General features: G+C 36.5%; 2 protein-coding genes and 1 pseudogene across 2 annotated transcripts in view; all 3 read right to left on the reverse strand.

The window, feature by feature from the left end:
* Positions 1–6: 6 nt before the first annotated feature.
* Positions 7–5127, reverse strand: c19h4orf47 (chromosome 19 C4orf47 homolog). The gene is made up of 8 exons (XM_052150245.1): positions 5051–5127; positions 4611–4740; positions 2970–3189; positions 1046–1183; positions 885–960; positions 556–735; positions 278–450; positions 7–138 (listed from the first exon to the last, which is right to left on the reverse strand). Exons 2-8 carry the CDS (start codon positions 4705–4707, stop codon positions 87–89), a joined length of 936 nt encoding a protein of 311 aa, XP_052006205.1. The 5' UTR covers positions 4708–4740; positions 5051–5127; the 3' UTR covers positions 7–86.
* Positions 5128–14623: 9496 nt separating this feature from the next.
* Positions 14624–17127, reverse strand: LOC127659800 (thiosulfate:glutathione sulfurtransferase-like; annotated as a pseudogene).
* A 995-nt stretch (positions 17128–18122) lies between these two features.
* LOC127659897 (teneurin-2-like) overlaps positions 18123–25515 on the reverse strand; it is a 333843-nt gene continuing 326450 nt past the window's right edge. Inside the window, exons 27-31 of the mRNA XM_052149875.1 lie at positions 23945–24180; positions 23473–23769; positions 21280–22897; positions 20543–20673; positions 18123–20416 (exon numbers count right to left, since the gene is read on the reverse strand). Coding sequence (XP_052005835.1) covers positions 19679–20416; positions 20543–20673; positions 21280–22897; positions 23473–23769; positions 23945–24180 — 3020 coding nt within the window. The 3' untranslated portion in view covers positions 18123–19678. The remainder of the gene's footprint in view (positions 20417–20542; positions 20674–21279; positions 22898–23472; positions 23770–23944; positions 24181–25515) is intronic.

Below are 25515 nucleotides of genomic sequence, written 5' to 3' on the forward strand. Positions count from 1 at the left end.
TTTAAATTAAGAGAACAACATTATAATAACAATAAATCTATGACTAATATTTACATTTTCATTCATTCACCAGAAGACAAAAGTTTTCAATATGCCATCACAGAGGGGATTCGGTTGTAGTTTGTGGAGTTCACAACCCTGTAAAGTAAACGATTAAAGGAAAGTTGCATTATTGTGACCCAGGAATTAGGTCAGCAACTGATGTTTGTGATTACTCATTTATGAACAGCATTACTGTGCAATATGATATGATGTCAGTTGCTGTACCCAAGCTTACTTGTTAACATTGAGGCTGATTATGCTCTTGACAGGTGTGCTTTTTGGGCCAGGTGAGGGGTGAAATATCTTTCCTTCCTTATTTGTCATCACTGATTTGGTCTTTTTGGTGACATAGGGTTCTGCAGAGTAGGTGGGGTAAGAGTCAAATGCTCCTGCTTTCATGCCTCCAGTCTGCAGAAAATAAGTCAAGAATTGCTCAACACACTACTAAAATAATATGCCATGAAATGTTCTAAAAACATTTTGATCTCTTTACATATTAGGCATATTTCATACCTTTTTACTGGGTGAACTTGGTTTGAAGGGCACGACAAAGTGCTTTTTCTCCTCAGTCTTCTTTGGAGGTGGTTGAGGTTTGTCAAATTTGTAAGGATTGCTATCAAAGCATTCATTTGGATGAAGGTTTAGACGAAATGGTCCACCTTTCAACATGGATTTGTGGGCTGTGATCTCGTGCTGGCAAACAAATTATCTCTCTCATTAGAAAGAGAACACTTGCGTAGAATTAGAATTATCTAGTTAATTTCTCAGATCATGGCGTACCTAATTTAAAACGAAGACCTCAAGTCTGTTTAAAAATCTCATTTAGATGGACATAAAAATACCTTTAGCATCACCTTGGCTCGATCATAGGGGTCGGAGGAATAGGAGACCATTTTGGAGAGGGTGATGTCAGGATAGCTTTTAGAAAGCAATACAACTTCAATATATCTGCCAGCAAAACTATAGAACATTTTCAGATGAAAGGATAATGTCCATATCCTACCCATAACCACTGCCTTTCTTGGGTGGATTGGTGTAGAAGTTCTTCCCAGGTGATTTGTATGGTTTCCTTGAAATCTGCAGGGCACTCATTGCTTGAATGGGACCTCCAAATGTTCCATAATAGCTGCCCACTCCAGCTCTACAAATCAAAGTGAACTAATAATGCAACTGTACTGTTAGTGCCAGGACTTATTAGTGAGGAAATTGTATTAGATGTATTTCTATGCCACCTATTTTGAATATAAAATACAACTACTTCTAATAATAATAATCAGAAATCAGTGTGGTTGATTTATATATGATAATATATATATATATATATATATATATATATATCAACCACACTGATTTCTTAAGAAATGTGACACTAGCAGCCTTAATGACTTATTTTTCACACATTTTTCCTTTGGTATTCTGTGTATCTTGTGTACATATTTCTTTGGTCTCTCAGATGTACATGAAAAACAAATCATTTGCATTTTAATTTTCTAACTATTATGCAATATGTTGAAATCCTAGTCTTTGAATATTTAAAAATTGTATCTTGGTTTCGAGCCAACAAGCATAATTTTTTCATGTTAACTATTGTTAACAAATGGAACCTTATTGTAAAGTATAACCAAAACTCCTTGCCTCAATAGTCTCACACTAATGAAATAGCCTCAAACTACATACATTTCAGGTGTAACTTTGTGCTCCTTGATGTGCGAGATTGTAGTCTACCACTGTTAACTTGTAAGAAAATGTCCATTATTGTGTCTGCTTAATACTACTGCTACTACTTTATTATTACATAACAAGTTGAAAATAATTAAAAGTTAAACTGATACCAAAAAACCCAAATATGATGATGATGATCACCTTGCGAGGGACCCCCTGTGTGAGAAATATAGTAAGTGTATTGTAAAGACAACATGTCGTTTGCTAAACTAAATAACTGGCTTTTATGTTGTTGTTGTATTAAAGCCAAAAATAAATTTTTAAATACTATCTGGGATAATATAATAAAAGAAAAATTTCAATTATATATACACTACCGGTCAAAAGTTTTGAAACACGTGACTGAAACACTTGAATGTTTCTCATGATCTTAAATTGATTAAATGTTAGAAATTAGTTTTGTAGACAAAAATATAATCGTGCCACCATATTAATTTATTTAATTATAAAACAAAAATGTTATAATAAAAAAAACATTTTAGAAATTGATGACTTGGACCAAATAATAAAGAAAAACAGCCAATAAGTACCCAACAAAAATGAGAACTCCTTCAATGCAGTTTAAAAAGCATCCCAGGGTGATACCTCAAGAAGTTTGCAAATTCTAGGCAAAGGGTGACTACTTTGAAGATGCTAAAATATAACAGTTTTTATTTATTTTTTATTTTGTTTAGTCACAACATAATTCCCATAGTTCCATTTATGTTATTCCATAGTTTTGACGACTTACTTTTTTCCCACATTTTAGAGTAATATTTGTGTTTCAAAACGTTTGACTGGTAGTGTTTATGTTTATACATATATATGTAGAGAGAGAGAGAGAGAGAGAGAGAGAGAGAGAGCACTTTTCACAATTAATATTATTTCAAAGCAGCTTTAAAGAGAATAGTGCCTTACAATCCTTATTTCTTAAAAATAAGAAATATTTTTTCATAATATACGAAAATGTATGCAGATTTATTTAAATGTTTTACTGTTGAAACAATGACCTAAAATACAATAAGAAAAACTGATTAATCTCATAATTTCAGAAAGAAATGGTAACAATATCAAATATTGTCAAATATTTATTTTAACACTTTTACACATTTCTTTTCTCTGAAAATGTTTGCAGACCCCCTAGCACCCCCTTGTGGCCCAATGGGTCTCCTTGGACCACAGTTTGAAAACCTCTGGGATGGAGAAATGTATAGAGAAAGACTCACATTGTTTTCTCTCCATTACTGGGCAGAAAGGCTTTGCCTAAGTTTCTTTTGGCCTGTTGTATCCTGTATTGTCTCTCAATTTTGACAGGATCTGTAAACGCCTCACGCTCAAAGATCCGCTTAAACTGTGCATCGAAGTAGCCTGTCTGCAGCGCACACCTTGTTTTTGGTCCTCCGGATAACATCTGTTTGTTCTTGTGTGCAGATTCATTAAATGTCCCTTTTCAGCAACAAATGAAGGACATTGTTACACCGACATAAAATATTTTATTAGACTAATAACAATTTTATTTCCATTGTTAAGTATGGATTAAAGCAAATCTTACATAGTTTTTGATCAGCCACAACATTACCATCCACAGAACAGCCACTCACTGGATGTTTTTTGTTTTTGGCACCATTCTGAGTAAATTCTACAGCCTGTTGTGTGTGAAAATCCCAGGAGATCAGCAGTTACAGAAATACTCAAACCAGCTCGTCTGGCACCAACAATCATGCCACAGTCCAAATCACTGAGATCCAATTTTGCAATGATTTTATGCACTGCTGCCACATGATTGGCTGATTAGATAATCGCATGGATGATAGTTGGTCCCAGACCAGCTGGTTTGAGTATTTCTGTAATAGCTGATCTCCTGGGATTTTCACACACAACAGGCTCTAGAATTTACTCAGAATGGTGCCAAAAACAAGAAACATCCAGTGAGGGGCAGTTCAGCGGATGGAAATGCCTTGTTGATGAGAGAGGTCAAAAGAGATGGCAAGACTGGTTCGAACTGACAAAGTCGATAACTCAGATAACCAATCTGTACATTTGTGGTGAGAATAATAGCATCTGAGATGCGGGTTGGTGCTGATTAGGTGGCATGAGGGGGACCTACACAATATAAGGCAGGTGGTTTTAATGTTGTGGCTGATTGGTGTGTGTGAGCGTGTATTTATCACTTTGTGGGGACCAAATGTCCCCATAAGGATAGTAAAACCCGAAATTTTTGACCTTGTGGGGACATTTTGTCGGTCCCCATGAGGAAAACAGCTTATAAATCATACTAAATTATGTTTTTTGAAAAGGTAAAAATGCAGAAAGTTTTCAGTGAGGGTTAGGTTTAGGGGTAGGGTTAGGTTTAGGGGATAGAATATAAAGTTTGTACAGTATAAAAACCATTATGTCTATGGAAAGTCCCCATAAAACATGGAAACACAACATGTGTGTGTGTGTGTGTGTGTGTGTGTGTGTGTGTGTGTGAGAGAGTATGTATGTATGTATGTGTATGTGTGTGTATATATATATATATATATATATATATATATATATATATATATATACACATAGTTTTTGTCATTAACTGCATATATGACAAAACATATACTATTGCTAAAATTAAACTGTGCGTCACATGGATTTAGCCACCAACAGGCAACTGACCTCAAGAAAGGGACAAACACAATTTGATTCTGAAAGCTTTGTATGCTCTCTGAAGGAGATCCCATATTAATGTATTATGAATTAACAGTAGTGACATTCTAATCATATTTGTAATTTGGTGGTTTTACCAAAGATAAAATATATTTAAATTTTTTATGCAACAAACTCACCATTGCGCCAGTCATTTACTAATATGTTAATATAGTCACACTTACGGTAAAGTAATGGTGTATATTTGTCCCCTATGGAGATGTAGCCCATCTCTTTAAAGAGCCCAACCCGCTCCATGTCAGATTTCCCCTCTGGAGGCATTTTCTAAAGCTTGCAGTGTTTCCCCACACTGCACTAGTGGAAACAACAACAACAAAACAATAACTAATATAAATCGAATTGTCTTCATGTAATATATATATATATATATATATATATATATATATATATATATATATATATATATATATATATATATATATATATATATTTATTTTTAATGTTGTAATATGCCAGTGCAACCATGCAAACCAGTTCTAACTATGCATATCACTGTGCAGTGTTTGTATATAACATGAACTGTAAACTCTCATTTATACAGGCTACTACCACAATAACATGCAAATCAAGCGATGGTCCACTAAATATGTGTCCATAAACATACCTTGAATTACGTAATGCTTTTGGTAATGGTTATAACTCCACTGCAACGGTGTTTCTGTAGGTTGTGTACAGTTGCCATGGTGTCCAGCAAGTCAATCAATTTTTACACACGATTTTCCCGATGCACATTTACGCAAGTACCCAGGAATTATGGGAATTGTAGTCAAACACCAAAACTTTCTGCACATGTGAGAAGCGCCAATACATTATTATTACATTACGTGCAATAAATCCTCAGCATTATTATTAAATTACATACAAGAAATGTTTTGCAAGGGTCTCTGCAAATGTATTACAAAAATCTAGTGGTAGAAGCAGAAACACTACAAAGTAAATCAATTTAAAGTTAAACAGCTTCTTGCTTTGAACACAGTTTATTGTAGAACACAGTTTATGAACACGTTCTATTACACATTTACTGTACATTATGAACAAGCAAATATGCAATTCTGAACAGATGACTGCAACAGCAATTTAACTGCCCAATCATTCCAAATCAAGAGAACTGGATCATTTTCAAATCATCCATAGTGATGGCAACGACCTACAACAAACGTGAAGCAGTTAGTTACAATTCCCCTTTGAGGACTAATTTACAAGACTAATAATAAACTGAAGAGACAGTCAAGATTAACTCAAGTAGAGCTTACATTTTCGTGACGGGATCATTATAGTCACAGATGTCCTGTGGAAAGACTGATAGCGCCATCTTTTTGAGCTCAGCTGGGAACACGTAGGTGGGCTTGTCACATGTGCTGCAGCCCATCCTTTGGTTCATCTGTCAAAAATTGCATACTATGGCAAGCCGAATTCACCTTTATTCATTAGCAGGATATGGACTGTTGATATCAACAATTCAATTAGCACTAGTTAGAATTCTAATTATTGATATCAAGAATGCAATTTGCAATATTGAAAATGTGAATCCTTGATATAAAAAATGACGTAATCACTCACAGAAATCACATTCTTTATATCAAAAATGGGATTTCAACTAGTAAAGACCATGATTTTTTATATCTATAATTGAATTTTCACAAGTATCACACCGATATGTCATTCACTCTTATTCAAAATGAAATTATTGATATCAAAATTAGTTTCTAACTAGTTGAAAGTCCAATTTCACATATCAACAATTATTTTCTTACTAGTAAAAAAATTGAATTTTTGATATCAAGAATGTAATTTCTACTAGTGGAAATGCCAATTTTTTATATCAACAATTTTATATCAATGAATAAAAATGCTCATTTTTGATATCAGTAATTCAGTTTTCACTAGTGACAATTTTAATTTCTAATATCTGTAATGTACAGGTGAAACTCGAAAAATTTGAATATTGTGCAAAAGTTCATTAATTTCAGTAATTCAACTTAAAAGGTGAAACTAATATATTATATAGACTCATTACAAGCAAAGTAAGATATTTCAAGCCTTTATTTGATATAATTTTGATGATTATGGCTTACAGCTTATGAAAACCCCAAATTCAGAATCTCAGAAAATTAGAATATTACATGAAATCAATAAAAAAAAGGATTTTAAATACAGAAATGTCGGCCCTCTGAAAAGTATAATCATGCATATGTACTCAGTACTTGGTTTGGGCACCTTTTGGATTAATTACTGCCTCAATGCGGCATGGCATGGATGCTATCAGCCTGTGGCACTGCTGAGGTGTTATGGAAGACCAAGATGCTTCAATAGTGGCCTTCAGCTCTTCTGCATTGTTTGGTCTCATGTCTCTCATCTATCTCTTGGCAATGCCCCATAGATTCTCTATGGGGTTCAGGTCAGGCGAGTTTGCTGGCCAATCAAGCACAGTAATACCATGGTCATTGAACCAGGTTTTGGTACTTTTGGCAGTGTGGGCAGGTGCCAAGTCCTGCTGGAAAATGAAGTCAGCATCTCCATAAAGCTTGTCTGCTGAAGGAAGCATGAAGTGCTCTAAAATGTCCCGGTAGACGGCTGCGTTGACTCTGGACTTAATAAAGCACAGTGGACCAACACCAGCCGATGACATGGCTCCCCAAACCAACACAGACTGTGGAAACTTCACACTGGACTTCAAGCATCTTGGATTGTGTGCCTCTCCATTCTTCCTCCAGACTCTGGGACCTTGGTTTCCAAATGAGATGCAAAATTTGCTATCATCAGAAAAGAGGACTTTGGACCACTGAGCAACAGACCAGTTCTTTTTTTCTTTAGCCCAGGTAAGACGCTTCTGACGTTGTTTGTTGTTCAGGAGCGGCTTGACAAGAGGAATATGACATTTGAAGCCTCAGTCCACTCCTTGTGAAGCTCCCCCACACATATGAATGGTCTTTTCCTGACAATCCTCTCCAGGCTACGGTCATCCCTGCTGCTTGTGCACCTTTTTCTTCCACACTTTTCCCTTCCACTTAACTTTCTATTAATGTGCTTTGATACAGCACTTTGAGAACATCCAACTTCTTTTGCAATTACCTTTTGAGGCTTTCCCTCCTTGTGGAGGGTGTCAATGATGGTTTTCTGCACAACTGTCAGGTCAGCAGTCTTCCCCATGATTGTGAATTCAACTGAACCAGACTGAGAGACCATTTAAAGGCTCAGGAACCCTTTGCAGGTGTTTAGCTGATTAGAGTGTGACACTTTGAGCCTACAATACTGAACCTTTTCACAATATTCTAATTTTCTGAGATTCTGAATTTGGGGTTTTCATAAGCTGTAAGCCATAATCATCAAAATTATATCAAATAAAGGCTTGAAATATCTTACTTTGCTTGTAATGAGTCTATATAATATATTAGTTTCACCTTTTAAGTTGAATTACTGAAATTAATGAACTTTTGCACGATATTCTAATTTTTCGAGTTTCACCTGTAATTGTTACTAGTAAGAAATTATTTTTAGATTTCATTAATTACACTCCAGATTATTATAAATTATTATATCTGAAGTCCACTTCAAATTCAAAATAAACATTCAATTACAAAGCCACATGTACATTACAAAATCAAAACATGTACATTGGAGACCGGCACATTTTTAGATACTTCAGGTTTCAAAAACGCATGTGGAGACACTTGTGTGCCGTTTCATTCGTTGCGCTGTGTCATAGATAGTTTTTAGCGCAGGTTTCACAAATATTTTACATTCAGGTTGCAAAGAGGGGACTGTTACAATGTTTAATTATTATTCCAGATTGTTCTGCAATAAGCAAAGTTTTAGCACTTGATTAACAATACTTTTTCCCATTCTGCTTCAGTGTGACGATGGGCCACAGAGCCTTGTGTGTTTACTGTTACTATACAGTTAAGAACGTTGCCACGATGCCTACATAAAATACAGCCTTTTGCAACATGTTGAACAATAATACACTGAAGCATCAGAGTATAAGCTCCAGGTGAAACTAAATTAAATAAGACAAGACAATATAATACTAATGTATAAAAAAATCCTCAAATTAATTTTATAATAATACTGTATCATGTTATAATGACAAACTGGACAACAATTAATACTGTAATTGATGGGTTACAAAATTAATAAATGCCTAAATTAATAAACAAAATTCCAAAATGTTACTGGGTGAAGTAAAATGTTGTTACACACCCTGTTCACAAAAAAAAAAAAAAAAAAAAAACACATTCACAGTGTTTGTAAAAATATATGTAGGCTAGTTAAATATTGCATAAATATATGGAAAACTTGCATTCATTATCGTAACTAGATTTTTATATCATTAAACATTTTTAATGTACTTGGCTACAACAGCTTATAGGATGAATTTACCTCACTGGGAATATTGAAAAATATTTTCTTAAATGTACAACTTAATTCTCCACATAAAAACTGTATTTTGTTTTGCAGAATGATATATTTATTTTACACAATCACTGCTTCGTCCATCAGATGTGCATTTTAATATTTCGTTTTTCAAAATTGACTCTGTAGGTTGAGATTAAAACTTCCAGGATCAGTGCAGACAGTGGATGCCTTGTGTATGGTACTGCTAATGACAACAAGCATTAATTCAATATAACAAATTTATACAGACGAGTTTCATGCACGGCAGAAAGTTATTGACATTTTTCCTTCTCTCTCTGATTGTAATTTTTACAGTTATCTGCAACAATCATGCCACCACTCTGTTGTTACCAACTAGTTCACAAATAACTTTGTTTGTTTACTTGCTAATTTATCTGTTCATCCACATTGACTAACCATTTTCTGCATTTATTATTGTTATTATTATTATTATGATATTAAATGAGCATAAAGAGTAGATATAGGTATTTAAATTGTAGCTATTAGGTGTAATTTTGCGATTGTCCTGCAAGTATCTGCATAAATATGTGTCCTAAAATATTTTTAGCGCTAGGATTAGGCCTACTCCAGAGCACTCTTTATACGAGCATTTTCAAGTACTACTTAAATTACGATGCTTTTGGGAAATGGCCGCAATAATAAGATGAATCTTAGTATGGATTCTACGATCTACTTAGGTTTACGATGCTTCTGGGAAACCCATGAATGTTCTTTTAAATAATAACACCGTTGAGTTTATCTCTCTAGTTGCGGCATCTTGTGGATTTAGGAAACAACGTCAACATTCACATCAACAAGTTAAGGTAAAAATAATAATTTAGTCTCTTAGCCCTGTTGACAGCTAACAATTACCTTAGCAATCTAACTAAAAATGATAGACCTCATATATATATATATATATTGTATATTGCAAGTATATTGGAGTTGGAATTAATAAAATTGACACCTGCTCCTTCTGTACTCCCTTAATCCCATTCGCCATTACATTTATTAAAACGCCATGAAAGAACTAATGTAAAACACCTTTATACAATTTATTAAATATAAAATAATACATTATAGATATGAGACTAAACTCCCAGTCAGCATATGATGTGGCTAATTGCGATCTCTTATGCCTAATTTACACTACACGATTTTAAGCCCGATTTTTGCTCACTGAAAGTTTTGTGGAGATCGTCGACAAAATCCTGAAATGATGGCAAATTGGAGCTCGGTCCTGTGAGATGCGGTTTGAGAGAAGCTAGGTCAGCGAGATATCTAGCATGTTAAATATCTGGACCTGTCTGCGATTCCATATCGCCAATGTGAAACATGTTTTGACTGAATGCAACTGCAGCGTTGACCTACAGCCAATGAGAGAGCAAGAAACGGGGCACAGGAAGTTTCAGTGGGAGGAGTCCTGATGTACCTGCAACAGAACTTCAGCTAGCAAGGCTGGGGTATCAAGAAAGTCTCAATGGACTGAAGAAATTGAGGAAAAATTAGTGGAACATTGGCAGGTGTTTGATGTTTCATCTGAACTGTACCATAACCAGGTGGAGAAAGAGAAGAGTTGGAGAAAAATTGCCAATTCTCTTGGACAGTCAGGTAAGCAAATAGGATTATTCAAATATAGATTATTGTGCAGAGTGATCAGATGCATTTTAAATAATTGCAAAAAGCTTCATTGGCCAAAAAAATTTACTTTATCACAAAAACCCAAATTTAACAGTTTTTTGGACCAGCCAACATAATTTCACTAATCATATCAGCAGCACCTGGGAAGGTGTGAATGAGTACTAGTCAGGTGAAATCACTATCATTCTGATTGGATTATAAGAGCAGACTGATTGCTATAAAAGGAGGGAAGAAGTGCTTCCAATCATTCTGTTCTTGTTAGCATCGATTTGCATCAAAATGTCCTCACATGCAAGGAAATTGCTGCAAAGAATATTGCACCTGAAAGAACCATTTACCGGATCATCAAGAACTTCAAGGAGAGAGGTTCAACTGCAGTGAAGAAGGCTTCAGGGCGTCCCAGAGTGTCCAACAAGCGCCAGGACAATCTCCTCCGGAAGAGTCAGCTACAGAATCGTGTCACCACCAGTGCAGAGCTTGCTCAATATTGGCAGAAGGTTGGTGTGAGTGAATCTGCATGCACAGTGAGGCGAAGACTTTTGGACAATGGCCTGGTGTCAAGAAGGGAAGCAAAGAAGCCACTTCTCTCCAAGAAAAACTTCAAGGACAGACTGAAATTCTGCAGGAAGTACAAGGATTGGACAGCAGAAGACTGGTGCAAGATATTTTCTCTGATGAAGCCCCCTTCCGACTGTTTAGGACATCTGGAAAATCGATAGTCTGGAGAAGAAAAGGTGAATTCTAACATGAGTCCTGTGTCGTGCCAACAGTGAAGCATCCTGAGACCATCCATGTGTGGGGTTGCTTTTCATCCAAGGGAGTGGGCACTCTCACAATTCTGCCCAAAAACACTACCATGAATAAAGAATGGTATCAAAACGTCCTGCAAGAGCAACTTCTCCCAAAGATTCAGGAGCAATTTTTTGCCAAAAAAGCCTTTAAAACTTATGAAACGCTTATCATTGTTTTCCAGTATACCATAGAAACATGTGAAAAAATAATCTACAAATACTGAAACAGCAAAATTTGCAAAACACAAAATTTATGTCACTGCCAATACTTTTGGCCATGACTGTAGATTTTTCAGTAGGAGGTACTTTTTCATATTGTAACCAATAAAATATATGATGCCTTTAGGCAATGAAAAACATACACATCATATTCTGAAATCGATAACATACGATCATGCATTTGTTTTCATATCTCGTATCTCTTCTTGTGTGTACTCTGTTTGAAACATAATTTGGAGTCCAGGCAGAGTCATCGGGGATTCGCCAATAGTGAAATGTCTTGTAATGTGTTCACAGCTGTCACTAATTCGTCGTGTAATTTGAAAATGTGAACGGTACCACAATCCGACGTCATTGAAAGTCATGTAGTGTGTAGGAGGCATTATGCGTCATCCATTAGAGACAACACCTCGCAACAGCACCAGTTTTGTGCACAGTAACAAGATTTTTCTGCGTATGGCAAGTGTAGTTTACAGGGAGAGTTCGGGACAATATTTAATTAAAATTGAGCCAAATATGCAGAGCGGAATGAACTGTTATTCTGGCTAAAAGGATTACGGAAGTAAAAGATGGCGTGGGTTGGCCAATCAGATGAAAAGGACGATGCAGTGCCACCCATATATGCAAATCTAATATGGTTTTTATTTTTTAACAATGGACAAAAAAGAAAAATTAACGAATTCTAATTTTCTGTTTCTGAAGCATAAAAATCAAACTTTAAAAAACAAGCTGTTTTTACCCTGATGGAATGTCCCCCTCCATTTCTTTAACCTGCTAATATTGGCTCCAAAAGTGGAGTTCATGGAAAACCAGGTCTCAGTAATATTCATAAAATCATTATCATAGCTATTCTTACCTGTTAAAATTGTATTTCTACATATCGATAATAGTGTTTTTACTTGTTGCAAAGGCTATATATGATATCAAGGCAATAATTGTTACAAGTAGAGTTCCCTTTACTGATATCAATAATTACATTGTTACTAGTAAAAGGTCAATTCTTGATATCAACAATTGAATTACAACTAGTGAATATGGTAATTTTTTATATCAGTAATTGAATTTCAACATGTTACATTTGGTATTTCTGATATCTGAATTGGATTTCAGATATTACTTATTTGGAGTGTATTTAATGATATCTAACAAGACTTTCTTACTAGTAACAATTACCTTAAAGATATCAGAAATTAAAATTGTCACTAGTAAAAAAACGAATTACTGATATCAAAAATGAGCATTTTTATTTATTAAAATTCAATTGTTGATATCAAAAATTGGCATTTCCACTAGTAGAAATTGTTGATATGTGAAATTGGACTTCCAACTAGTAAGAAACACATTTTTTTATATAAATAATTGCATTTTGAATAAGAGTGAATGACATATTAGTGTGAAACTTTACTAATGAAAATTTAAATATAGATATCAAAAATTATGTTTTTTGCAAAAAATTATTTTATATTTGCTGATATAAAGTATGTGATTTCTGTGAGTGATGACATAATTTTTTATATCAACAATTCATATCCTACAAATGAAAAGCTAAAATGGCTTGCCATACATGATGGTTGTATTAAGATCTACCAAAATAAACTAAATAGGGTAACAAAATGGTAATTGAATCTTACTACCCAGATGGAGTGTGTAGTAAGATTCAACACCTGAACACGTGAATGGTGGTGGCGTAGTGGCTAAAGCAGGGCTGTAAATCAGAAGATTGTTGGTTCGAACCCCATGGCCACCACCATTGTGCCCTTGAGCAAGGCACTTAACTCCAGGTTGCTCTGGGGGGATTGTCCCAGTAATAATTGCACTGTAAGTTGCTTTGGATAAAAGCGTCTGCCAAATGCATAAATGTAAATGTACTAACTGATGCTGGATTAAACGTTTTTTCACTTTTTTTTGTTTTTTTATCTGTTTTAAGCAGCAAGGCTGCGTGAAGCAACGGCCCCACCCAGAGGGGCACACTAGATATGGAGACATATAGGCAAATCCTAACTCTATAACAATTAAAATGTTTGTATCTCTAACATCTACAGATACACATCCTAATAAGAAAAACTAGTCAAACATTGAATTTACAATCTTTTTGAATTAACAGTAGACTTGACATGCACATTTATAATTTTCAAATAATAGTAAAGTGTTTGGTCACTAACATTAAATCTAATCCACCCATTTGAGGTTCAGAATGATTGCTGATTATTACACAAATGACTGGCAGAGATCAATGTAAGTGTCCATTAATTAGTAGCATGTGACTCCGATATCCTCTGTGTCTCACTTGAGTTTTGCCACACGAGGCTTACACACATATTCAATTAAAGGAAAAGACATCATCAAAAATGTAATTACATCTGAACCAGATCAGACCGAATCTGTGCTGATTTTATATTTTTCCTCTCCTTAGGACTCTTAAATAAAAAAAGAATGATAGTATATATTTTTTTTTCATTATTAATGATTAGCATTAAAGGAATAATTCATCCAAAAATGAAAAATGTCCTCATCATTTACTCACCCTCTTGCCATCCAATATGATATATTAAGATTTTTAGATGAAAATCTCAGCACTGTAGGCCCAGACAAAGCAAGTGAATGGTGACCAAAACTTTGAAGCTCCAAAAACACATATAGGCATCATAAAAGCATACCATGTGACTCTAGTGGCTTAATCTGTGTCTTCTGAAGTGATCTAATCAGTTCTGGATGAGAAAAGGCCGAAATAGAACTAATTTGTTACTATAAATCTTTACATCAGCCATCTCATTGGCAATCATGATTTCAAGCTTTTTTGGTCTGTTCTCATCCAAAATCGATAAGATTGCTTCAGAAGACATTGATTAAACAACTGGAGTAATATGAATTACTTTTATGCTGCCTTTATGTGTTTTTAGGAGCTTCAAAGTTTTGGTCATCATTCACTTGCAATCTATGGACCTACAGAGCTGAGATCTGCAGAATAAAGAAATTCATACACATCTGGGAAGGCGTTAGGGTGAGTAAATGAGAGAATTTTCAGTTCTGGGTGAGCTATTCATTTAACAATAAAATACATGATGTAAAAAAAAAAGGTGCCGGAACAGGTTCAAGATACATTTGTTAAATTCCAAGAGTTTTGCGTATCGTCATTTTCCCTCCTTTTCTGACCATTCCATGTAGCCTCCAGCATAATTACGGGCACTAAAGAGAGAGGGGTAGAAGAATTGTTGTGTGACAATTTCAGCAGGAAATGTGAACGTATTCATGATCTCAAAATGATTACTTCTTGAACCCCAGGCTTCTGGCTTTGTCTGTTGCAACACCTCCACGTCTTCCCATCTGGCAGTGGAAAATCAGAGGAGTCCAACGAAGGCTTAGGTACACCAAACTTACACTGGAATTCAGCTGAGCAGGGACATGTCACTTTCTACATTTTCCACTAAAACAAATAGAAGGGGGTGGAAGGTTAAAGTTAATTTCCTATTTATGTGACAAATGACCCATCCACTGACTATAATATCACACTATTATAATACTACTTTATAATTGACATACGTCTGACTCTTGAGAAGTGCAAAAAATGAATTCCACAGCTTCTCTCTCACCTGGGATGTGGATGGAACCTGGAATACGCCCTCCGTTTACCTCATCCTTGGAGCGCACATCCACAAGAAGTCCTGAACTCCAAGAAAGATTTGAGATCACTGTAAGAGATCTCCTTATCTATAGCAAAGAGGAATGCTTTAGGCCAATCAACAAGCTATGCCAACATTCCTGTCATGCAAAAAACCCTGATGCACAATGAGTGAAATCAATAATAGTTAACAATCAGACAACAGCTACAAAACATAAATTATACATATATAACTCTTGTGAAGAAATTAAACCATAATACAATATATACTATTAAAAATATTACATCTTGCATGGTAACTATTTTACATTTAAACAGACATTTGGAAAATGCACCCTCAAATCCCATTTATTTCCCATTATCAGAATATTATCAATATGATCAAATATTATCACATTTTCTTTTTAATGGATATTTCATATATATCGTTCATATTATAATTGCAATACACGTTAAACAATCATTATAAAAAGCCACAATGCAATAACCATGCAATAAACAAAGAGTTTACATTTCTGCATGTCATGATTACGTCGCAAGATTAAGAGCTCTCTTCATAATGGAACTTAATACAAATAAACAAGGACACCAACTTTAGATTTTCCACTGATGGATGTGTGCATGCCCGTAAAACTATAGTAAGTGGACATCACCAAACATTAACAAAGCAACGAAACGTTTAGTTCCTTATTACCTACTTAACTGAAGTAAGGGTTTATTTACAGGTGCATGAGCACCGTCACCCTGACTACAAACGAAAGGAGACCGACATCAACTGAAAGCTCAGTCAGTAAACAATATCAAAGTAAAACTGGCTGTTAAATTCAACAATTTCTCTCTTAAACGTTCTGAAAATACGTTTCATTGTTCTAAATGAGTTAGTAGTATGACAACTCGCCTGTTGGTCGCACCTTTACTTCGTTGCCATTCAAATTTTTTAAGCCATTTCCAACGGAACCCCACTCTAATATTCAATTGGCTGTGTTCAAGCGTAGGCGTGGCCGTGAAAAGGGAACCGCCTAGAAGCAAGCGCTCTCTTGAACTAACTTTAGAATAAAATACCATTTAGTCTGTTATGCTGTAAAAGGGAAACTGGGGTTGTAAAGTATGTGGCTGGGATGGGGCTACAGTAACTTTCTTTATTAGGATTTTTTACTTCCATTTCTTACCCTTATGGAATAAAATGGCTATTACAAATTATTTACCATTGTTTTAAATTATTAAAGTATAATTCACCCAAAAATGAAAATTCTCTCATCATTTACTCATTCTCATGCCATCCCAGATTTGCGTAACTAATATTACTTTCGTTCCTCTACTGAACACAAAGAGTTTTATTAGAATATCTTAGCCCTGTAGATCCATACAATGCAAGTGAATGGAGGTCAAATCTTTGGAGGTCCAAAAAGCATATAAAGGCAGCATTAAAACCATCCATAAGACTCCAGTGGTGTAATCTATATCTTCAGAAGCAATTTGATAGGTGTGGATGAAAGTCCTTTTTTTCCCTATAAATTCTCAATCTCCTCACTGCCCAGTAGGAGAATTTACAAAGAATGTGAATCGCCAGAAACAAAAGAAGAAGAATGGGGAAGTGAAAGCAGAGATCTTCTATCTCCACCTTTTTCCTGAACGTGGAAATTTTCATATTCTTAGTGTGATGTATAAAGTTTTATATTTAGAAACATTTTTAAAAACTCATGGCTTTAAAGTGCTGATACTTAACAGAGTCGAGATGACCGTTTTAATTTTTTTGAAAGTGCCTAATCTGAGTATGTAGATGTCATGAAACAATGGTCAGAGGCTAGTTACGTTGATATCATTAACTACTTTGAGTTATGACATCCATCAACTGCAGAAGTTGAGCCTGAAATTAATGTACATTTTTTTTAATTTAATTTAAATTTTTACTTCAAATAACACTTAAATGGTTGTTGTTTTCCATTTAAATCACACTTCTCCGTAGTTCTTACATAGTGTCTCAAGACCAGAAACACAAAACAGGCAATTCATCATGGTGCCGCACAGGGGTTGGTCAGGACAACTGTGGATACAGAGATATTGTTGAGTAGTGTTTCCCAACCCTGGTCATGGAGTACTCCCAACACTGCACAGTTTAGATGTCACACATATTTGACACGCCCAATTCTATGGAGCATACGAATGAGCGAATGAGTTGAATCGGGTGTGTTAAATAAGGGAGACAAGCAAAATGTTCTGTGTTGGGGGTACACTAGGACCAGGGATGGGAAACAATGCTGTAGAGAGCGTAACAGTTAACTAGTGTGATACGACAGTAAGTCATCTTTTGAGGTATTGTGGATATCATCTGACACATACCTGTCACAAAATTGTCTTTGTCTTCTCTTATAAAACAGCAATTTTATCATAGTAATCTCCACACATAGTTCACTCCAAAAGGATTGTTTAGAGTAAAACATGTTGATGATTAGCAGACAGGAAGTCAATTCAATATGTTATGAACAGCCTCTTATCTCCTCGCCAGTGTCCCGCCCATAGAATGTCTATGGGACTGCCACTTTATGCTATTTTATGCTATGCTTGTAGATTTCCCTTGGTGGAAGGGCTCTGGAGAAAGTGAAAATATTTGCTTTAAAATCACAAATGAATATGGGATTTATTTGATACATTGTAAGAAGCTTTCTAGATCTTTCTGTTAATACCATCTGGATTTTCCAGTTAACTTCATGGTAATACCATGGCATTTATACTACTCCAAGATACTTTAAAGAATATCATAGTATTACTACAGTATATGTCCAATTCCCTATGGTATTACAATAGAACCATATCCAAATAAACATTGTCATAATTTTTTTTATAAATAACTATAGTAATTCTATGGCAAAAACTATTGTTTAAAAACCAAAGGAATGGTACATTCCACCTCTGAGATGCAGAGAAATGTCATATTAATATATATCAGTATACACGTGATCCCACATTTACAAAAACATGAGACTAGGACTCACATGAAGTAAACTATTTATTGGTAGGTCTCAGAAGAGTCTCACTTGAGTAAGAATCATCCCTCAATACTGATTTGGTACATCATAACATCCATAATGAGTCTCTTCACAGTGGAAAGAATCAATTTCTATGATTTGGGTTCTAGTACAGCAACTTTTCAGCATAAAAACAAAACTAAACAAACAGAACATCAAACGGGGTATCAATATTGTTTATCTGTGATATTCGAGTGTCACAAATGTCTAGCATTTTAATACCAGCTGTTGAACTGCACATAACAAGCCACCTTTTTTTAGAAATATAAAAGTTGATATTATGAACAATATTCTACTGTGCTGCATAAAGGTAAATCTATACACTGTACATACAGATATATTTTGAAAAACAAGTTTCACAGTTTTAAACTTTATTTAAAGTATAAACCATTTAAAAACACTTTACATAAATTATTTCTGTGTATGACTATAATTTGCTTAAGAGCAAATCAAAATGAATACAAAAATGAAAAATTATTACATATTTTACAAAGGAAAAATAAACTCAACAATCAATGTTCATTTCTGTAGCTAAAAGTGGTGACTCTTTCATGATTGTCATAGAGTACCAAGAATAATATTAATAATAATAATAATAATAATAATAATAAAACAAATAAAAATAAATAGTTTCTGACACTAGTAACCTTAAATCTGTAGATTGTGAGTGTTTATTTTCTGATATTTCTATACAGAAGTGCCCTGGTGAAGGTCTTGTTACTCTAATGCGACTGGAACATACAAAACTATCGCATCTAAAGCACACCCTGAACTTCACTGTTATCTGATACAATTTAAATAATTTTCTATAAGTGATGAAACAATCTATGTTTGATATTTTCTCATCACTTTTTAAAAACCTTTTACTTTGCTGGAATTTTCTTGACTGCTTGAAGAAATTCAGTCTGTAGATGATGGTACTTGATGCAGTGGCAATTGACAGTTTAGTTGTGAAAAATGGGAGGCCTGAGACTAATATTTCTCTTTACAGATGTTATTCCTTAGTTCTGACATTGAGACTGCGCCTCTCCAGCAGCTTGTGAGACTCGAAGCACCTCTCCAGTCCAGGTCACACAATTACAATGGTACCATTTGGCACCAACATCCTCTCAGTAACCCAAAAAATATGGGTAAAAATATCTATTCTTTTTTAAAAAGGGGATTTTTCATATTTCAGCAACAGTTTTTTTTCAGTTTCTCAGTGCTTTTCTGATGTCTATTGTTGAAAAACAAAGACAAGGTCTTTCAATGTTTTTGTTGTTTTAGTTTTTTTTGCCAGAGGCAGTATTAACAAAGTTTTTGAGAGTTCTTCTTTTAAAAGTCCCTGCAGCGTTCAGAGAGTTACCCCATTAGTTCAATTATTCTTCATGGGTACAGGGGATAACAGAAAAAAAAGAGAAAAAGTGGGAAAAATACAAATACAAAGCAAGAGAAAGAAAGAAATAGAGTAAGGAACTGAAAATCAAAAAGCTATTGGTAGAGAGAAAGATAAACAGAGATAAAAATATAAAAAAAACAGCATAAAAAAAAAATGTGGACTGTTACCTCCTCCCCATCTCATTCTGTCTCAGGAATTGGATGTTGAAACTGCTGTCTGCCAGTTCTGGGTACTGTTCAACAGGTAAAATGTAGTACCCATCGTAACCCTGCACGTTCCCTGTTGAAAGGAGCTGCTGTCTCTCTCCTTCAGTCCACAAGCGGCTTCCCTCCTTATTATCCCGTGCCCGTTGCTGCTCTCGCAACCACGCCCCTGTTAGTGCCTGTTGCCGTGCCAATTCCAACAATCGAGCTCTCTCCTCATCCAGCACATCTGCTGCCAACCCGTACCGCACACTGAGAGACAGGGCTGGAACCCGGAACTCAACGGTGACCCCTCGCCGTGAGCGGCCACTTACTGTCACGTTGATTCCACTTTCAAGTGCCTTACGCCCGTTGGTAAGTCCCAAAGCTAGAAGGTCATTATCAGCTGAGCCTATCTTCACAAAGAAATGACAGTCACGGCCATCCTGAGTGTAGTGCGTTCCATCTAAGTAGACAGCATTATTAAGCACCAGAGCTACCTTCCTGCTGTCATCGCTGGCCATGCTTGAGACCCCTGTGGCCACACGGCCTTCTTTCACTGCCAGCATTACTCCTCGTCCGATGATGGGGGTACTTATGCCAAACCAGTGGCCAGGTTTATCCTGTTTGTTCCAGCGCTCCTTCTCAAGAAGCCGTCCCTCCAACGCCATGAAAGCTTGGCTATGCCGCTCAGCTTCCTGTTGAACTCCAGTAATCAGCTGTAAAAGGATGGAGAATATTAAAGATCTTAATAGAGACATACAAGATCACCCACACCAAAATTAATTTTCCTGCAGATAGTAGTTATTCAGAGGATTTACTACAGCTTTAACATGGTGACTCACCTGAGCATTTTCACTTTCTTGACTGACAAGTAGCTCATATGGTGGGTCCACAAAATAGAGAGTGTGTCTGGGAAAGCCTGGGATGATGTTGCTTAGCTGGAAGCCAAACATTAACAGCCAACTCTTCACATCTGCAAATGGAATGTACATATGAAGAGAATTAAGGCTGTGATTTTGCATAGATAGGTTAATTGATCAAAGCTGATGTGTGATTTGTAGGTTGATTTCCCTGAAAAGTGTAAACAGTAAACACTGTGGTGCAATCAGAACATTTCTCAGTTTGGGGCAGGACTATCTGTTTGTTTGAACAATTGAATATGAGTTTGAAAACTGTTTGAAAACAATAAGCGCTTTTGCACCATTGGGCCAAACAGTTCCTAGCATGTTCAGTATTGGTTGCAGTAGCGTTTCCAATTGAGCACAATTCAGTACTGTATGATTACAAACATTTCCTGGCCCGGATTTCTCTGCATGGTTAGCTAACTGTACTTAAATATTCTGGTGATACTCCTTTATTACATCCTAATTGGTCACTTGCTCAGTCAGTCCTTTCTAATTCTGATTTTGAAGAACCACGATGGACAAAGAAATCGTGCCAGTGAGCCCATATTGGTACAGAACGGCACGGTTCCTCAAAGAGAACTCTTCGTTCTGATGCGGCTAATGGATCTAGTGGCAGAAATGACATACTTTAGATTTAATTCATTAGTTGACAAGGCTGTAAATGAAACTCTTACCTGTGACATAATTCTTAACATCCAGCATGTCACTGAGTGGGTTGTTATTCTTGAACATATACAAATTGAAGGGTGCCAGATCTTTGCTAATCTTCTGCCACATGGTGTAATCAGGTGACGTCCATCTAGCAGCTAAAACGTCATAGTCTCTCTGTGTGAAATGCACTAACTTGGTTAGGGAGTCATAGAGGCCTCCATGGAAGCCAATGACCAGCTGAAATTCAGGGTTCGAGTCATGGTACACCTCCCCATAGGCAGTGTACTGCACCTGTTTGATCATCTGCCCGTTGCTGCTGAAGACAGCTAGTGGGGTTCCTGTGTTGTCAGAGGCAATGTAGTACTCCTCCCCACTACTCACCTCCATGGCAAACAGATGGCCCTGCAGGTCATAGTACAAAGAGCTGATTTCTGAACTGGAGTGATTGAACACATGCGTGACTCGAGTTGGGTTGTTCAGGTCTGCATAAAAGAACTGGAGGTGCTGACCCAAGCTGTTCTTAGTGGAAACCCTGCGTCCGAGCCCGTCATAACGATACTGCACGCTCCATCCTGCTGCTGCACGGCTGTAAGCACGTACCAGCTGGCCTTTCGAATTGTAGTCAAAGACATCCCCACCTCTCTGGCTGAGGTAACCGTCCTCATCCAGACGGTACTGCATGTCACCTAAACGAGTGATGCGGTCTCGCAGGTCATATCGGAGAGGCATGAGTCGGGCACTGTTACCAGGGTTGAGCAAATGTAGGTTGCCGTTTAGGTCATAACTGTAGCGCCATGTAGACCAATCGTTGACTTTGACACCACTGAGTTGCCCGTCACCATCATACTCATAACGGTACTGCGTGGTATTGGCATACGGCCCGATCTTTAGCTCCCGTTTGATCACTCTGCCCATGTTGTCATACTGCACCGTCATCCAGTACATTAGCGAGCGGAAGATTTCATATTGCACCTCCTTGATTCGACCGTGTGCGTCAAAATGCTTGCTAAGAGTCATCACAGCTGTGGTGATAATCTGATTGATGTCATAATAGATGACTCCAAACTTTCCGAAGTGCTCCACTTTGCCGGAGATTTCATCGTATCGGTACAGATCCACAGGCAATGGCGTCTCACTGATCACTGGCTTAATGCTGGCGATTCGGAAACTGTTGTCATGGTAGGTGTAGTCGAAGCGGGCGTTGACCATACCTTCCTCAGAGAAGCGATAAATCTGTTTGTCGATTAGGGGACCCATTTTACGATAACGGATAGTGCAAGAGAAGCCGCCGCTCTGCAAGTTGACCATTTTTAACACGCCAGCCGTCTCGTCATAGCCAAAGGCGATGGCTGTGCTGTCATACAAGATCTCAGAGAGCTTGGCCAGCTTTCCATACTTGTAGAGGACACGACGACCAGTACCCAGGAAATAGGTGGCCTGAGGGTGTCCATCCTCGCTGAAGTCGTAGATGATGGATGCATTGCTCTCTGGTGGGTTGTAGGTGTTGCGGATGTAGCCGATGGAGACATGAGTGAACATGGTGTGACGAGCAACACTGGGCATGGTGACAGCTGTGATGTGATTTGATGTGTCAAACTCAAAGATGTACTGTCTCTGACTCTGCAGGAGCAACACCATAGACTGTGTAGAGAAATATTTTCAGAACATCATTATCATTATCATGCAAATTAGCAACAACATATTTAACAAGCTGTCACAATTCAATCTGAAATAATTTATGCTGCACAGAATGTTGAGAAATTAAATTTACCAGAGCAATTTTGTTATTTGTGGTTGTGGATTATATTTTGTCAATGTATTTATTATAATTAAACAATCTTCTCGTTTTTTACCGGTACTTGAATGATTATACTACAATGCTTGTTTTCATTGTCTAAAACATTCTTCTGAACATGACTGTGTCCTAACCAGACACAATGTGACAAGTTTCAAGTAATAAGTAATTTGTCTATCCACACTGAAAGCAAACGTTTTGTGTGATGCAACAAAATCACAGCCATTTAGAACATATTTGATGTTCTGGTGCTGGATTTCTACCACAGAAATGGAAACCAATTGACAATATGTCTTGTTACTTTTTGCAGTTTCAGCAATGTAAGTGAAATTGAGATAAATTCCCCTCAGATCTCAAACGAATAAACCCAATAATTTGCAATTAATAAAATAAAGTACGTTTTTTGAAGAATAGAACTGACCTTGTCCAGGTAACTGTAGCTCCACACTTTTCCATCTACAAAAGAGCGTGTTAGGATTCGGCCCTGTGGGTCAAACTCTGTTCTCTCACTCATACTCCCTCGGTGCAGCCCCACCAGCTGGCCTGTACTGGAGTATGACACATTGACCACTGCAAGGCTGCTACTGGGCTGCCATATTGCTGGTCTGCCCTGGGCATCATACGTGATCCTTAGAGTGAACTTTCTGTGGTCGTCATATATCTTCTCTGTCCGTGTGTTCCTGTCAAAGTCTACTGACAAGAGGTTGCGCCCATGTGCCTGTGAATTGCATAAATGTTTGGTGTGTAATTCAGTCCATTTGGTGAGGTGGCTTAGTTACAGATTAGTTGATCTAACAGATCTAGCAATATTCTTGCATAGTTTTGCTTACAGATAGAAAAAATTAAAAACTTGTATTGTCTACAGAGAAATACATTTTAGAACATGTGCCCACCCGAAGTTTCCTGCCAAACACAGTGACCTTGCCCTTGGTCAACTCTTTGCGTAATCTCCATTCTATGGAATTCAGACCACTATCAGTGGGTAAGGTGATGTTTCTGCGGCCGATGGTGGGACTCACAGATCCTGCCAGGATATGGGGCTCAGTGTGGTAACTAATACCCATCCCATTGGCATACATTACTCTCAGCGTGCCATTGTTACACAGTTGGAAGCTGTTCCGTACTTGATCTGCAGGGGGCAAAAGAGTAACACAGAACGGCCAATTCAATAAGCACAAAACAAAATATTTGATGTCAAATTTTCAACATGACAAGTACAAAATGACATCAACAAAAAAAAAATATTTATTTATTTTGAACTCATGAAAGGACTATGGGGCATTTATCAGTTCAAGAACAGTCTAACTGTCTTTTGTAGTATCATAAAAGATAAAAAGAGCAGTGCTTTGCTTATAACTAATGATGTTGAGCCTTGAATTGCTTTATTTCAGAGAGCCACATACATTTATTATGCTTTAGAGCATTGGTTCTCAACATTTTTTTGATGAACGCCCCCCTACTAATATTGTATTTCTATTTAATCTAAAAAAATAGTGTATTTTGCATTAGCCCTTTTGAATCTTTTTATTTATTAATTAATGATATTTTTTATTATAGTTTTAACAGTAGTATTTGTAGCAAGACCATAGTAAGCAAGCACATGGGAGCATGGATCTTCTTCACTACCATTGTTAGATGTAACATAATTTCTATAAAACAAACTATGGCATTTTTGAAATTATAAACAGTAGACCTTCTCTAAACACAAAAAATAAATACAAAATATAAACGTTTTATAAGTTGTAAAAAATTATTATTTAACCACTATTATAACCTATGACAAATGTAATAGAGCTGAAGTAGTGATATTAATATTTATTATCCATCTATTACTCCCTAAAGTACAGTTCAATTCAAGGGTGGTTGTGTAGAATTATGTGCCGAATTCAAATGGTTTCCGCTTCTCGCGCCTTGCTTCTCAATGATTCCCACATATATGCATGTTTAAAAGCTTGAGACCTGTCTGCGAGTAAAAATGCACCTTCTTTGCACTCGCGCTGCTCTGTCCTTTGTGCCGTATCCATCTACAGACCTATACAGGTGCATTAGCAGTGGTTGTGCCTCTGCCTGCATATTTGACGCTTGCTAAATAAGATACTTGATGCGTCGCTAGATTTCAGAATCAGATGAACCGTGGTACAAATGCGTACCAACCAACAGAAGACCAACTGATACACTCTAACCCCCAATTTGTAACCTAACGCCCCCCTCTCTACTAATTTGCTCTTAACGCCTCCTGGCATCCTTTGAATGTCCCCGTTGAGAAGCCCTTTTTTGGAGCATCCACTATAAATTCATGACAAATCAGAAAACTAATTTATGAGCCGATGGTACATTCATACATTTGAGATAATGTAGTTAATAATTTATAAAGAAAGTAAATTATTTTAAGAGTGTTGCTGCATTTAGTCTATATTTTTAAGCCCCATCTGTGTTTCCGTGTTAGATTCTAAAGCAGCTTTTT

Source organism: Xyrauchen texanus, chromosome 19 (genome assembly GCF_025860055.1).
Source record: "Xyrauchen texanus isolate HMW12.3.18 chromosome 19, RBS_HiC_50CHRs, whole genome shotgun sequence".
NCBI classification, from domain to species: Eukaryota; Metazoa; Chordata; class Actinopteri; order Cypriniformes; family Catostomidae; genus Xyrauchen; species Xyrauchen texanus.

What these genes read in the sequence shown, in the direction of transcription:
- c19h4orf47 (XM_052150245.1), bottom strand. Translation starts at nt 4,707, where the DNA reads ATGCCTCCAGAGGGGAAATCTGACATGGAGCGGGTTGGGCTCTTTAAA. An exon ending in GAGCCAAGGTGATGCTAAAG is followed by an intron (nt 736 to 884) that starts GTATTTTTATGT and finishes TTTGTTTGCCAG; the next exon opens with CACGAGATCACAGCCCACAA. An exon ending in ATCAGCCTCAATGTTAACAA is followed by an intron (nt 139 to 277) that starts GTAAGCTTGGGT and finishes TTTACTTTACAG; the next exon opens with GGTTGTGAACTCCACAAACT.